This window comes from Octodon degus, unplaced genomic scaffold, assembly GCF_000260255.1.
Source record: "Octodon degus isolate 3935 unplaced genomic scaffold, OctDeg1.0 scaffold00185, whole genome shotgun sequence".
Taxonomy (NCBI): Eukaryota; Metazoa; Chordata; class Mammalia; order Rodentia; family Octodontidae; genus Octodon; species Octodon degus.
In genome coordinates, this window is record NW_004524761.1 from 2,490,472 (window position 1) to 2,504,199 (window position 13,728).

The window sequence follows — 13,728 nt, forward strand, 5'->3', positions numbered from 1 at the left end:
TGAATAGGCTCCTGGTTAGTGATGATGCCGGATTAGCTCGAGAAGCATGAACGTGGATCTGCACTTTTCTCTGAGCTCACACACTCCCACTGCAGGGCCAGTGTACAGAACAGGGCAAGGTGCTACCCACCACCATGTTTCCTCCAAAGTGGCCCCCACTAAAGAGCCAAAAGCAAGCAGCCCATCACTCAGGAACACATCCAGGGTCCTGGGATCTCTGATGTCAGCTCCCCACCTTCTCACTAGCCAAGAGCAAGAAGCACAACCAGCACCGAATCCAGGGTTCCTAGACAGCCTTCCTGCTCTAATCTTACTCCTGAATCTAAATCAACAATGGTGATCTCAGTAGTTTGGCAATTCACCCACTTCCTATTGGACAAGGAAATGCTAGAACTAACTCCACCCCAATGAAACAAACACACTCAGAATCTAACAGTACTGTTCTTTCTAAATCAATATCCAAAGATCTTGGGTTTATTCATTCACAAGACTATAAATCTTCACTTGAAAAGAATTCCTTCCCTCAATTCCATCCATTTAAGGGTCAAGTTCAGAATCAAGGACTGTGGCATGCACAGAGACACACACTCTCACAGCCTGTGAGTGACACCGACCCCACTACGCTTAAGTAGGATGCCAGGGAAATGAAGGCTTGAGGGACAGATTTAAAATCCACATGAGAAAAGAGTTTTGCAGTAAGTGCCGGGGAAGGGAAGTAGCCCTTTGTTTTTAAAGCACTACTGAGAAAACTGATTTCTAACAGCTCCTGGACAAAGGTTAATGAGTCACTTACACAGATATTATGAAAACCATGGAGAATAATCTTGAAAAAGGATGTCTTTTCCATACTTGTTTAGGAAATTACAACGCCAATGACTATAGAGAGCAAGTAAGTAAGCAAAATGGGGGAGAATGGATAAGAAATTCTTTATTGCCCTAAGGAAAATAGGCTTGGTCTCATTTCCCTTAAAACCTGCAGTCTTTTGGTTTCTCTTCTGTACTTCACTTTTTGACACAGATACAGTGACCAAGAAGTTTTACCCCTGAAGAAACAGAGGCAGTTGTCACCCATCATCATTTGCCATGGTAATCTGGATGAAGTACAGGGAGGAGGGGCAGAGAATGAGAGAGAAACCAGAAGTTGCAAGCTGGTGGTCCTCAAATCATAGCTGAAATTTCTTGAAAGTTTTCATCTGTCAAGCTCTGTGCTAAGAACTTTATTTGAATTACCATTTACTTATTTATCACTATAGGTGTATGAAGTACGATTATTGTATCTCTTTAAAAGTGAGGGGAAAAAGTAAAACAGGAGTCTCAGAAAAATTAGTTGCACGACGTCACGCTGCTATTATGCGCCAGAGCCAGAAGCTGAACCCAGGTGTGTCTGCCTCTGAAGTGAGCCCAAGGTAACCGCAACAGTACACTGCCCCCAAGTGCACGCAGTGTATCTGTGCTGGGACTCCTTCAAGGAGGCAGCTCAGTAGAGAGGAAGTCCCCTCCCACATATACAGTAAGAACGCTAGAGGCAGCTCCTAATCAGTTATTTAGAAAGCATCTGACCTTAATGAACAGATGAATCATAATTTATTAATGCCTACAGCACTGACCTCTTTGGAGGGAAGATCCTAAAATAATTAGGATCACTTCAATAATAATAGTCTAAAGAGTAAAAATTACCAAACCCCATCAGAAGATTTCTGACAGTTTAATTTTAAAACAGACTTAATATAAAACATCCAGGAAGCCTTAGCACAGAAATCTTTGGCACATTAAAGTGCACTGCCTTAAACATAACACATCCATTGGGTGTCTGTTATGTGCCAGCCACGACACTGAATCCCAGGGATGGAGAACTAAACTGTAACAGAATGCATCAGGAGAAAGCATTATTAAATGGTGGGATGCATAAGACTCGGGGAGAATGCAAACACTTGCTACTATTATTGACAACAAACAAAATATATTTTGTGGTCAGTAACTTTTCTTCCATGTTTACTATTCTGTTTTATGATAAGCACAAATGTATACACGTGAAATTCACTAACTGAATTGTTTCTTTTCTTTGCATTTATATAACAGTAAAATGTTAGATTTTTTAAACTAACTTATTCTATGTTTTGAAAGTGGTAAATAAATTAATGTACCCAATTAATGAAACTCCAAATTATAGTGCTAAAGAGAGAGAGAGAAAAAAAAAAACACCAGTTGTCTCAATCACCCTGCCGTCAGATCTATTCACCACTACATCACATTCTTAAACCAGAATCAAACACTCCCTCATTTGATTAGAAACAAAGCAAACTGAAAGCTCAATGACGAGTTCTCACTACATGAATTCTAAAGATTATAAAAACTTGCCCAGAGCTTATTTTACATTGAAGAAGCAACCCAGAAAGCACGGTATCTCCCCCATTCAAATCATGGAAGTCAGAACACTGTAACACCCTTTGAGGAAGGAAAAGGCCATTTCCTGCCTGAAATTTCAATGGCACTGAGTCCAGAGCTAAAATCCAACCAGCAGGAAGGCAAAAATCAAATATTATTCCAAACACAGGGCAAGAAGGGGAGGGACAGGAAATTCAAAACCAGGAAAAATGGATTCATCTGTTGTACAAGATAAAGGCACAGTGCACCAAGAGGGAAAAGTAGGCCTGCCTAACTTTCAGCATACCCTGGACAGTGGAATCAGGCATCTGTGGTGCTTACCATTCTCAAATGGTCCCCTGCACCATTTTTAGTTCAGAAGGCCAGATGTAAAAGGCAGTGTTTAGACAGAGACCAGGCTAACATGCTTGCTTTTGCAGGAAAGAGATATGAATGACCCATGAAAGGGTGGGAGGAAAGAACTTCTAGAGATAGAGTAAGGCATGTAGAATACCTTTCCCTCAAGGGGTAATATATATATGATAATCATTTCTATCACACACACACACACACACACACACGCACGCACCCTAAACTGTTGATGAATAAAGGACAACTAATTTTCAGGTTGACCATGTAATACAGTAGTTACTAATACATATACAAAACTGCCATCTAGAGGCTGAATGCTGAAACAGGCTGTTATATAAGAGGATTCTTTCCAGAAAACACAAAACCTCAGTCACACATTTTCATAGACACAAAAATCAGTACTTACACATATATCGCATACCAAGCCAAAAATCATAAAATTATTTAATTTTAAAATGTATATGTTTTCCTCTTGCAATCATAATTTGGGGGATATAAGAATTTACCTTTTTTAGGAAATATGTATGACTAAAAAAGGCTACCACATATTTAATTAAGATTGAATCTTCCAGGCTGGGGAGATTGCTCAGTAGAATAAGCACTTGCCTGGCAAGCACAAGGGCCTCAGTTCAAACCCCGGTTCTAAAAAAAAGATTGAATCTTCCCTTAGCAGGCCCTTTGTATTATACTTCTAATGCATCTGTATTCGCTCTTATAGGTGAACTGAAAAGGTGGGACAATCAGGCTCAGGGTACCACTGTCTTAGTTACTCTTCTCTCGTTGCTGGGACAAATACTTGACACTCAAAATGAAGGAAGGAAAGGTCTATTTAGCTCACAGTTACTGGAGGTTTCGTTCATACTCAGCTGGCTCCAAGGCAGAGCAGCAGGTGGCAGAGGGCAACCTTTCATGGCGGTGGCAAAGAGCAAGAACTCAAGGGAGAGGTAGCAGCAGCTCAAGCAGCTAACCTCTCCTCCCTCACATTGTAATGCAAATCAACTGCCCCAGGGCAGGTGCAGCATCCACATACACAGTAATCAATCACAAACTCCAGAAGCCGCCCCAGACTGCATGAGGCTTTGGGGGGACACCTAGACACACACCATAACAACCACCCAGCTAAAGTTCAATGTCACAACAATTACTAGGATTTAGAATATAAAAATAAATGCATAGCAGGCAAGGGCACAACCTTTCTAGATACAGTACTCCATCCAAGACCTACACGACTGCAATCTATCTTCAGAACCATTCTGTAAGGCAGTTACAAGGAGCCCGATCTTACACATGTGGTTAAACCACTGGCCAAGAGTCACAGAGCCAGTAAAGGACGGCTCCTAGACTGAAACTTATGGTTGCTTTGATCTTTTACCTACAACATTCAATCTGCTGTCAAACATACCTGAAATGAGCTTGCTGACTGACTAGAGAGCTCTGGAAGATTTGTTAGATCTTCCAAAAATCTTCCCAGCCTTTACTACTCTGACCTTAACCATCCCTCCACTTCCCTGGGTTTTTCCTCCTATTTATACATACATGTAAGTTATGTGTACACTTGCCAAAGTTTTACTTTAATTAAAGTAAAACTTTGGCAAGTGTACACATAACTAATTAGCAACTGATTTGGTTACGCTCCACTAGTCTCTTCAAAATCCCAAAGGAAAAGAACAAAATAATATATCTCAAAATCATATTGCCATAAAACAAAAAAAAAAACTGAACTGAGTCTAATGTCAAATCCCGCTAATCCCAGCACTCAGGAGGCTAAGGCAGAAGGATCACTATGTCAATGTCAGCATGAGCTACATATCAAGTTTGAGGCCAGCCTGAGGGACACTGTATGACCTTGTCTCAAAAATTCAAAAAGGAAAAAAATTTTAAAAAGAAAAACCAAACTGTGTATAAAGGTCACTTAAGACAATTGGAATTGAACAGAAGTAGGAAAAAAAACATAACTAGTTAGAAACCCAGCCAATGAATACAAAGAAAAGGCCATCACCAGGCAAATGCGAAGCAAATGGCGAGAGGAAACAGACCAACAGTAGACACACCACACGGGTGCTATAGGCAGCTAAATTGGATAAAAATATCAATTGGGTTAGGCCCCAGAAGGAGCCAGTGCCGAAGACAAAATGCCTCTCAATTGAGGGGAAAACAGTCTGGCCCTCTGTGGGTCAGACCTCAAGACAAAAGATAAAACAAATGTACCCACATACGTTCCTAAGAATAAACTTCAGGGATTGATATTGTACTCAATGTCTGGTTTTCTTTTTTAGTTATTTGTTTCTTTCTTTGTTTTGCGGTACTGGAGATTGAAATCAGGACCTCGTGCTTGCCAGGTAAGCACTTATTCTACTGAGCTATCTCCCCGGGCCAGGACTGATATTCTAAATAAGTGTACATTACCTTGAGGAAGTCAGGAAGAGCCACTAACCCAATCTCCTCCAGGAGGAGTCCCTGTTCTGTATTCATGCCCAACTTGCTACAAGACTCACTTCCCCATTCGACCCCAATGTAAACAATTTTACCCAAAAACTCATAATCTTTTTGGTTGACCATAGTTTTGTCCCACCTCATGCCCACCTTGCAATTTCCCATTTTTCCCACCTTGGACCCATTTCATGTCTTGGATTCACTGTATAAAAAGCCCTAGAAAAAGGCAGGGTCCTTGACAACCCACTTGGGACCCCTTTTGTCTTTCTCTTGGACAGAAGTGTCCTTTCCCCCAACACATATATTCTGCTCCTAACCTCTGTTATTCCTAAAATTCATTCTTCAATTTTAGAGAACATGATTCAAAAGTATGGAATCACTGAGTTGAGAAGGACAGGAGTGAGAGTGGGGAAAGAGATATACCTATGTATGTAAGTAGGATGGTTTGGACAACTGTACTATGGATTTCTGCTGGTCTATGGAAAGGAATAGTTAATGCTTAATTTGTTTTGTCTCCTTTTTTCATTTGTTTGTTCTTTTTCTCTTCTCAATTTCTTATGTATTTCTTTTTTTCTTTCTTCTTCCAATTTTGCATGCATATATCTGGTAATATAACCAGTTGGAAGACAACACTGCATTATGACAAATACTGTGTAATTCATATTATTTTGTTAAGTAAGTTGTGTCACTTGTAATTTTTCTGTTTTAATACTATTGTGCACTCTTGTTAAAAAAAGAAAAAATAAATAGAGAACATGAACTCATACCAGATATCCAGCCTGTTGGGAGTTTCTTTCCCCTATATCTTTGGAACTGGCTTACAGGATAGTGGTCTCGCTTTACTTATTACAAGGTGACAAAAGGAGGACTTGAAAAAAAAATTTGATGTGGCTTTAAGAAATTTACAGAGCTTCATGAACATTATATCGTCACTTTTAGAAAAGCCTCTACTGTATAATTATGCTCAAGCAACAAGGCAGGAAGCAGAGGAGATGAGCTCAGAGTACTCAGTCATGTAGTCATTCTCTGTAAGAACAGAGGGTTAAGTGTGCCTGCCCGTCATATTCTCCTACGACATCCTGGTTCTCCAGGATTGCTAAAACACTGCATAGCATCATTTTTATACACAAGTTGCTTGAAGTATGGGGGGCGTGTGTGCTTGCACTCTACTCTCTAAGGTGGGTAGCATGAAGAGAACAACTCTCATCCTAGCCCAGAGGATGCTGGCCACCTCCAACCACCTGCCACCGTGGCCCAACCTGGACAATGTCAGTGCTAGGCAAGAGGTACTGAACACCCTAAGATTTTCATATGGACAGCTTTTGTTGGCGTAAGCTAGTTCCAGGGAAACATAAAATCTTCTAATTGTTTCCTTTCCCCCAAGTATAAACACTCCTCTCCCAAGATACTATGCTGATCCCGTGAATTAAAAGCCTTTTGTTTCTACTATTTTCCATATGTTTTAATGGCCCCTCCTGAAAAGCATTTGAAGGAAAATATGCATGTGTCACATACATCTGTGAGAAATTTCTGTGAAAAATAAACACATACAGAGATGGTGGAAGAAGGACCTCCGCTATGATTCTTTAGCTTAAACAAATATTTCCCCACATTTGTTCGTTAATTTCTGTAAGATACTACTATGGTGGCATTAATTATTCAAAGTAACAACTCAGACATTGCCAGGTATTACCAAGTCACACAATTCATAAAAGGGTGCTTTTATAAGATATCCCATCTTTTCACCTAGAAATTTTACACTAAATTCTCTCAAAAAAAGTTGGCTTTATATTAATGGAAAAAAATGAAAAATCTAGTCACTTAACCAATGTAAAATCAAAACCTTCAAAAGCAGGGTCTATGGTAATAAAAAGACAGGAAAGAATGCTTCTGTATTAAGGTACCAAAAGGGGTGATTTTTCTCATAAGGTAATAAAGGCTTAGACTTCCATTACAAAAGAAGGATGAGGATAAGGAATACTAATAATAGGAGTAACTAGAAAAAGGAAGGTACTTATGTGAATGGTGTTGAGCCACATTTAAAAGATCATCAGGATGCTGCTTGGCTGGGAGTCCCCCACCCCCACCGCTTCAAACCTTGGTTTCCGGGTACTGCTGTAACCAAGTGCCACAAACTTAGTGGCTTAAATACAGAATTTTTTTGCCTCTCAGGTTCAGAGACTTCTAGCCTCTATTCACGAACAAGGCATTAGCAAGGCTGATTCCCTCTGAGGTCCACTGCTCCCTTTTAGATTCTGTGGCTTGCTGGCAGACTGGCATTCCCTGGCTTTGAGACCATCATCCTGATCTCCGCTTTATGTTTGAGGGATTTCTCCTGTTGCCCGTATTTTCTCTGTATTTCCCCACTTGATAAAGATACCAGTTGTGGTAAATTAATGCCTGCCCTAACGACTTCATTTCCCCTTGATAACCTCTATAAAACCCTATCTTCAAGTAAGGTCACATTTTCAGAAACTGAAGATTAAGACTTCAACATATGAATTTAGCAGGAGCATGACTTGCTATGAAAGATATAGTCTAAGAAAATATAAAAAGATTCTCCTTTGGAGCATGTGGCAACAAGTGAAAGAATCATTATGTTCATTTTAATGGACATCATACCTTGATCTAAGCAAGTTTTAAGTTTGGGATTAGAAAAATTTAAAAAAAAGAAAACTTTGCTCAATTTTGGGGACAATAAAGCCTTTCTGAAGGAAAATGAAATACACAAAGGCTACTTACTACTAGCCTGTGAAACATTTGCTCAAAATAAACCACAGATCTTGAATTATTCAGGTCTGAACCTCGTCCTGAAGTAGTTTTGAAAAGAAGGCACTAGGGAAAAGGGATTAAATGAGGTGTGGCCTCAGAAATTACGCAGAAGCCAATGAAAGGGTACAGAACCCATGAGAAAGAGTATGGACCTAGTTCCGAAATATCAAAGCTAAAAGAACTTAGGTAGAAGAATCAGAAGATTTCTTCAAATGTATTCAGTCTTAAAAAGGAACATTAACAGCCAGAGTTCAAGACTCCAGCTCTAAACCCCAAAGCTCTAGATTAATATGTAATTTGCTTTCCAGCTAGTGTATGGGACAAAAAAATAAATAAAAATAAAAATAACACTAGCACTCCCCATAGGATCCACGTGTCAGGATTTAATCCCTTTTCATTATGATTTGAAGATTAACAAATTGTCAGCAGTACATTGGTGTTATGGTTTGTGTCTAGTTGTCCCCCCAAAGCCTCATGCAGTCATGGGGCAGACTTCTAGACTCTGTGGTTAATTCATGATCCACTGCTGGGATAATGGGTGCGAGTGCTACCCCCAGCCTGAGTCAGATAGCTTGAATACAACATAATGGAGACAGACTTGCTTACCACTGCCCTTGTCATTACTCCTCCCTTTCGCTCTTGCTGTTTTGCTGTTTTTTGGCTCTAGGAATGGTTTCCCTGTACCATATGCCACTCTGCCTTGGAGCCAGCTGAGTGTGGAATGAAACCTCCACAAACTGTGAGCTAAATCTTTCCTTCTTTAAATTTGGGTGTCGAGTATTTTGTCCTAGCAATGAGGAAAAAGTAACTGAGACAACTGGGAAACACTTAAAACAATCAACTAACAAAACAGCATGAATGGTTTGATGCTGGGGAATCAGACTAAAATGCAAAAACTCCCTGTATGTTCCTGATCACAGCTGGAAGCCCCAGCGCTAATGACTGCCATGGTGCTCACAAGGCAAGACCTGCTGGAGATGACAAGGTACCTGGGAAAGCTACAGTTCCTCACTACCCTAGTCTTGCAGTTTTTCTTGAAAGAATGCTTTGCTCTTCTGCTTAGCCCACCATTACTGTTCCAGAAACACCTACTGCTCTTCACCCACTGTCCTTGACTCAAATGTAATCAATAAATACCAAGGCTCCAGGGCCTCATGTCCTTTTGTTCCAGAGAACAACTAGTTACCCCAGATCCCTGTCTGCACCCCTATTTTGTCTCTTATTCTTTCTCCCCCACCCCCCGTGTGTTGTAAACACTTGGCAGGAGATTAGGGACTCAATGCAGGGGTCCCTGATAAGTGACACCCCTGAAAAGCTGGAAAAAGTCAAGTTTGACTTCTCCTACTCATGCTAGTCTCTTTCAATAAAAAGTTTTAAAAATGAGTGTCACCTTAAAAATAAAAGGTGAAAGAAGAGGTATACGGCGGAGAAAAAAAGAATATGCATGGAACATCTACTACATGCCTCCTACATGCATAACATCTTGCTTCAGTCATGTGGACCTTTCTAAAGGTAAAAAAGTAGCAACACAAGGGACAGAAGCAAGTTTGGATTATGGTGCCATTACTTTATGATGTCAAATGCAAATGAGTAGAATGAAAACAGTGCCTCTCAAGTACTAGTATCTGCACAGTGAACACACCATAGATCCCTACCAATAGCACTGGTATGATTTATGTGGCTTAAAAAATGAGACGCTGTGGGATCTTAGTGGTCATATTGCAGAAGCTAGTGCTTTTAGGAAGTGGTATTCCAGGAGAGTAATGGTTTGAATTGGTTGTACCACACAGTAAGAGACCTTGATATCACCAACATATCATTTTTAAGTCATATAAATCACACTTTGATATGCATGTGCCCCTTCACAAAATACTACAATAGCCACCGTGTCAACATTTCTATATTCTATCATTAGCATACTCTGGAAGCGTTTCAAACATTTGCACTGTTAACTATAACCATTCCTCCTCTGTATCCACACTTGCTAAGCTGCAGCTGTGGGCAGCAGGTGGAGCTGAGGATGCTGTGGCCAAAGGCAGCATGGCCAGCAGCACTGGCCTCCTCACTATGTGGGGCATGTGATAAAAGAAAAGCTGTGAAGTGGGTAGGAGAAAGAGTCCTGGGTTGTTGTTGTTCCTGAGCACCTGGAAATGTCTTGTCCTTCCTGTCCTCATCCTAAGTATGTGAAAAAAAATACAGACAGACACGGGAGCAGAAAAAAGAGGAGGGAGTGCCTGGGATACAGCTCAGCAGAACAGTACCTGCCTGGCAAGTACAGGGTCCTGAGTTCAATTCCCAGTACCAAAAAAATGGGGTGGGGGAATCCTGCTAAACATTAACCTCATTTGTGAGACCTATACACAACTGAGATGAGTCATTTCATAGAATGGCTGACTTCTCCCCTGCTGCAGGGGAGATTCAGCAGCCTGGTTCTGAGTTTGCCAGAGACCAGAGACACTGGAGAAAAATCAACTTCTGAAGTCTACTCATTGCCTCAAGTATGATATGTGTGCTCTTAGCTTAAAATTGGGGCGTGTCAAGGCTTTTGGGCATGATAAAGGAGGGAAGGTGCTGGAAGTAGTATAATGGAAAAGGGAGAAAGTAATGAGAGTAATATACAACAGGGAGTTCTAATTGCCTGCGAAGCAATTCCCCACAACTTTTCAAGGGGCTTCTGAAGAAGTAAACATGGAAAATAACTCAGCTCCCAAAAGCATCTCTGAGCCTATTCTCAGCCTGACGGAGAGCTGCAGCAGAAGGCATGCCCTCTTCCACACAGTCATACAAAAACACAATTATCTTCAGGAACTGCATATCACTGCCATCAAAACCAGCTCCCCTTGCACACACACATATCTTCTGAACACCCTCACAGACACCAACAACATGGATTCCCTTAATTCCATGATTAAGAATTAAAAAAAAAAAAAAAAAAAAAAGATGCCTACACATACTTAAAGCATCCAGATTCCAGACTGTTTAAATCAAGAAGCAATTTGATTTAAGGAAGGTTCTTTCCAATTCTCCTTTTTTAATCCCAATCCACCCATCCTCCATACCCTTCTCCTTTTCATTCCCTCTCATGGCCTCACACACTGAAGGGCAGGGGCACTTTCTTTTATTTATAAGTTACATTCTTCCATGTTTAAAAGAGAAAGCAAGTACAAGTCTGAGGCACATGGAGGACAAGCTACATGACAACAAATAGCAATGCTAATATTTGTTGAGCATTTATTATCGGTAATGCTCTCAGCACTTTACATGCACTACCTCCTTGAATCCTTTAAACAATCCTATGAACCACGTACTGTAATAAAATTCATTTTCCAGATGAGAAAATCAAAAGCAGAACAGATTAACTCACTTGCCTACAGACACAGACCTAGTAGGTTGCAAAGTCTAAATGTGGACCCAAATTGTCAGGTTTGAGAGCCAAAGGTAAATAACTAAATCACTTAGGAGACACTCTTACCTTCCATGAACTTCTGATTTAGGCTAAAAGGCCATGCATATTGCAACTGGCATAGTGCAGAGGAGACCACTGCCACAAGAAGGCTTTCCCACCCTGCCAACACAGGAGCACAGCCCACCCCCAGGGGGACTCAGTCTCAGGCCCAAGCTCAGCAATGATGGCTATGCATGAATTTTCCAGGCAGGATAACAGTACTGGCTTTACAAAATGGTGTGGCTTTTCTTAAATAAAGGGAAGAGATTAAATGGCATTATATGAGTCTCATGCAGAGATTTAAGGATCTTGGTAGAGCACTGCTGATCTTGAACAGGCAGCTCAAATAAGCTTAACACGTGACTTTCATGGAAAGAATTAAACTGTTGCCAAGTAAAGTGTCTCAAAGAATTGGAATCCTGTCAAACCAGCTTAACACCATGAAATGGTACAACTTAATGAGAGACACTGTAAATCCTGAGGATTACAATATACAGCTCTCTCTCTAAAGACTGATTTCACAAGTGGTTTAGTATCTTTCCTGGGTGTGCATACACATACAGTGGTAGGTGAAATACTGTAATTAAAAACTTTTTAAAATTTAACTAAAACATCTACTGTCCATTTCTTTTGAATCTCTGTATTAATTTCCTTAAGGGAAAAATAAGACCTCAACTGATACAATCATGGTAAATGGACAGTTATCTCTGAATATCTATCCCACATACAAACCTCCAGGAGATGCAAGACACATTCCTGAGCATGGAAGTGCTCACATTAAAGAAAAGAAAGCAAAACAAATCCCATGATTCTGTGCTGAACTTGAAAGATGCAGAGGCTGTACTGATCCTTGCAAATCAACCAAAGCCTAAGATCTAATCCAAAACAGACATATGAGGGAGAGAAGAGAAAAGAAAAAAGTTATTTGCAGACCAAAATTAGAGAAAAAGGAGGGCTGCAAGGAAAGCCAACATTTTGGCCCTAACCTTCTAAGATCAATTAAGACTCAGGACATATGAGAACTTGTACTGTAACGTCATGTACCTCAGTAGTGTCCCAAATTTTCTGATCAAGAAGATTATGGGGCCAAAGAGGAAAGTGATCGATGATGTAGAGTGTGCCTAAGGAGAGTCACATGGAGAGAAAACACTCTCTCAGGCTTTCACAGAGAGCACATTGGCCAAGCAACGGCCGTGACTCATCCACATGGCTGACACTGACAAAGGTTCTACAATCTGAGGTAAAGGATCTCAGGATAAATCCTGAGGGGATTTCACTGACCTTATCAGACCCAAAAGCTACAACTCTTGTTGCATAGGTCCTGCTTTACCTTGGTCTTAACCATCCAGTAGAAAAGTATGAAGACAAAATATAGGAAGTAAAGCCATGTTGTTATGTTGAGCTGTAGAGGACTCAGGTCAATAATTTCTGACATTGCCAGTTAAACAGAAGACCCAATGTTATTATGGGCTACTGGACTCTTTTAGAATATTTTGCTGAGTTTACACACCTATAATATTCAATAACGGAACTTAGAAAAAATGGGGTATACCAATGAATGTCCATTTTGTATCTGTGTATTTAAATTGGTTGGGATAGATATATAGTTGCATTCTCTTAATGAATAGAATGATTTGTTCTAATGGTGTTTGTAAATAGGATCTCAAGTCCGCATCTTGTACAGCAATTAACCACTAAGAAGAATATATGCAGTGTGTTGGTTATTGAAAAAAAAAAAAAAAAAAGAAAGAAAAAAGTTTTGACTAAAAGGAAAAGGGAAGAAATTCAAATCCAGTAATATTTGCTTCTTCTAAAGAAAGTGCAACAAATACTCACCGGTCTACTGCTTCTACATCAAAGCAAAATCTCTTCTCAATAGAGTCTGTTTTCCGCCGTGTGCAGGACTTGAGGGTGACTGACTCATCTTCTCCCTGTGAGAAGACACAGGTTACTGAAGTGAGGCCAGAACGTGAGATCTGCTCCTCCCTGGGACAAGCATAGTACATGAACGGAAGATGACGTCACCGTCACAAAAATGAGTGCTCATGACCAGGTGAGAAGAAAAGATGATCACAAACATTCTCAGGTAAGAAGCTTCTGAAGTGAAAATCTGGAAATTCTGCTACATGTAGAATCAAACACCTTTAGTACTTGTGGGTCCTGATGGTATACAAAAATTTATAGTGGATGCAGAGAGTTCTTGTTGATACTGTATTAACTAGGTTTAATTTGTAGATTTGTTAAGAGTAGAGAAAGATGGGCTCCTAAGACTGAGCTTCTCTAAACTTAGGCCAGTCATCACTTCAAGAACACCTTCCTAAAAAAAAAAAAAAAAAAAAAAA

General features: G+C 40.2%; 1 protein-coding gene across 5 annotated transcripts in view; it reads right to left on the bottom strand.

The window, feature by feature from the left end:
• Arhgap26 (Rho GTPase activating protein 26) overlaps positions 1 to 13,728 on the bottom strand; it is a 466,344-nt gene that overhangs the window by 282,574 nt on the left and 170,042 nt on the right. For all 5 annotated transcript variants that reach the window (XM_023704062.1, XM_023704060.1, XM_023704061.1 and 2 more), the window contains exon 10: positions 13,223 to 13,317. In XM_023704062.1, the coding sequence (XP_023559830.1) occupies positions 13,223 to 13,317 (95 nt within the window). The remainder of the gene's footprint in view (positions 1 to 13,222; positions 13,318 to 13,728) is intronic.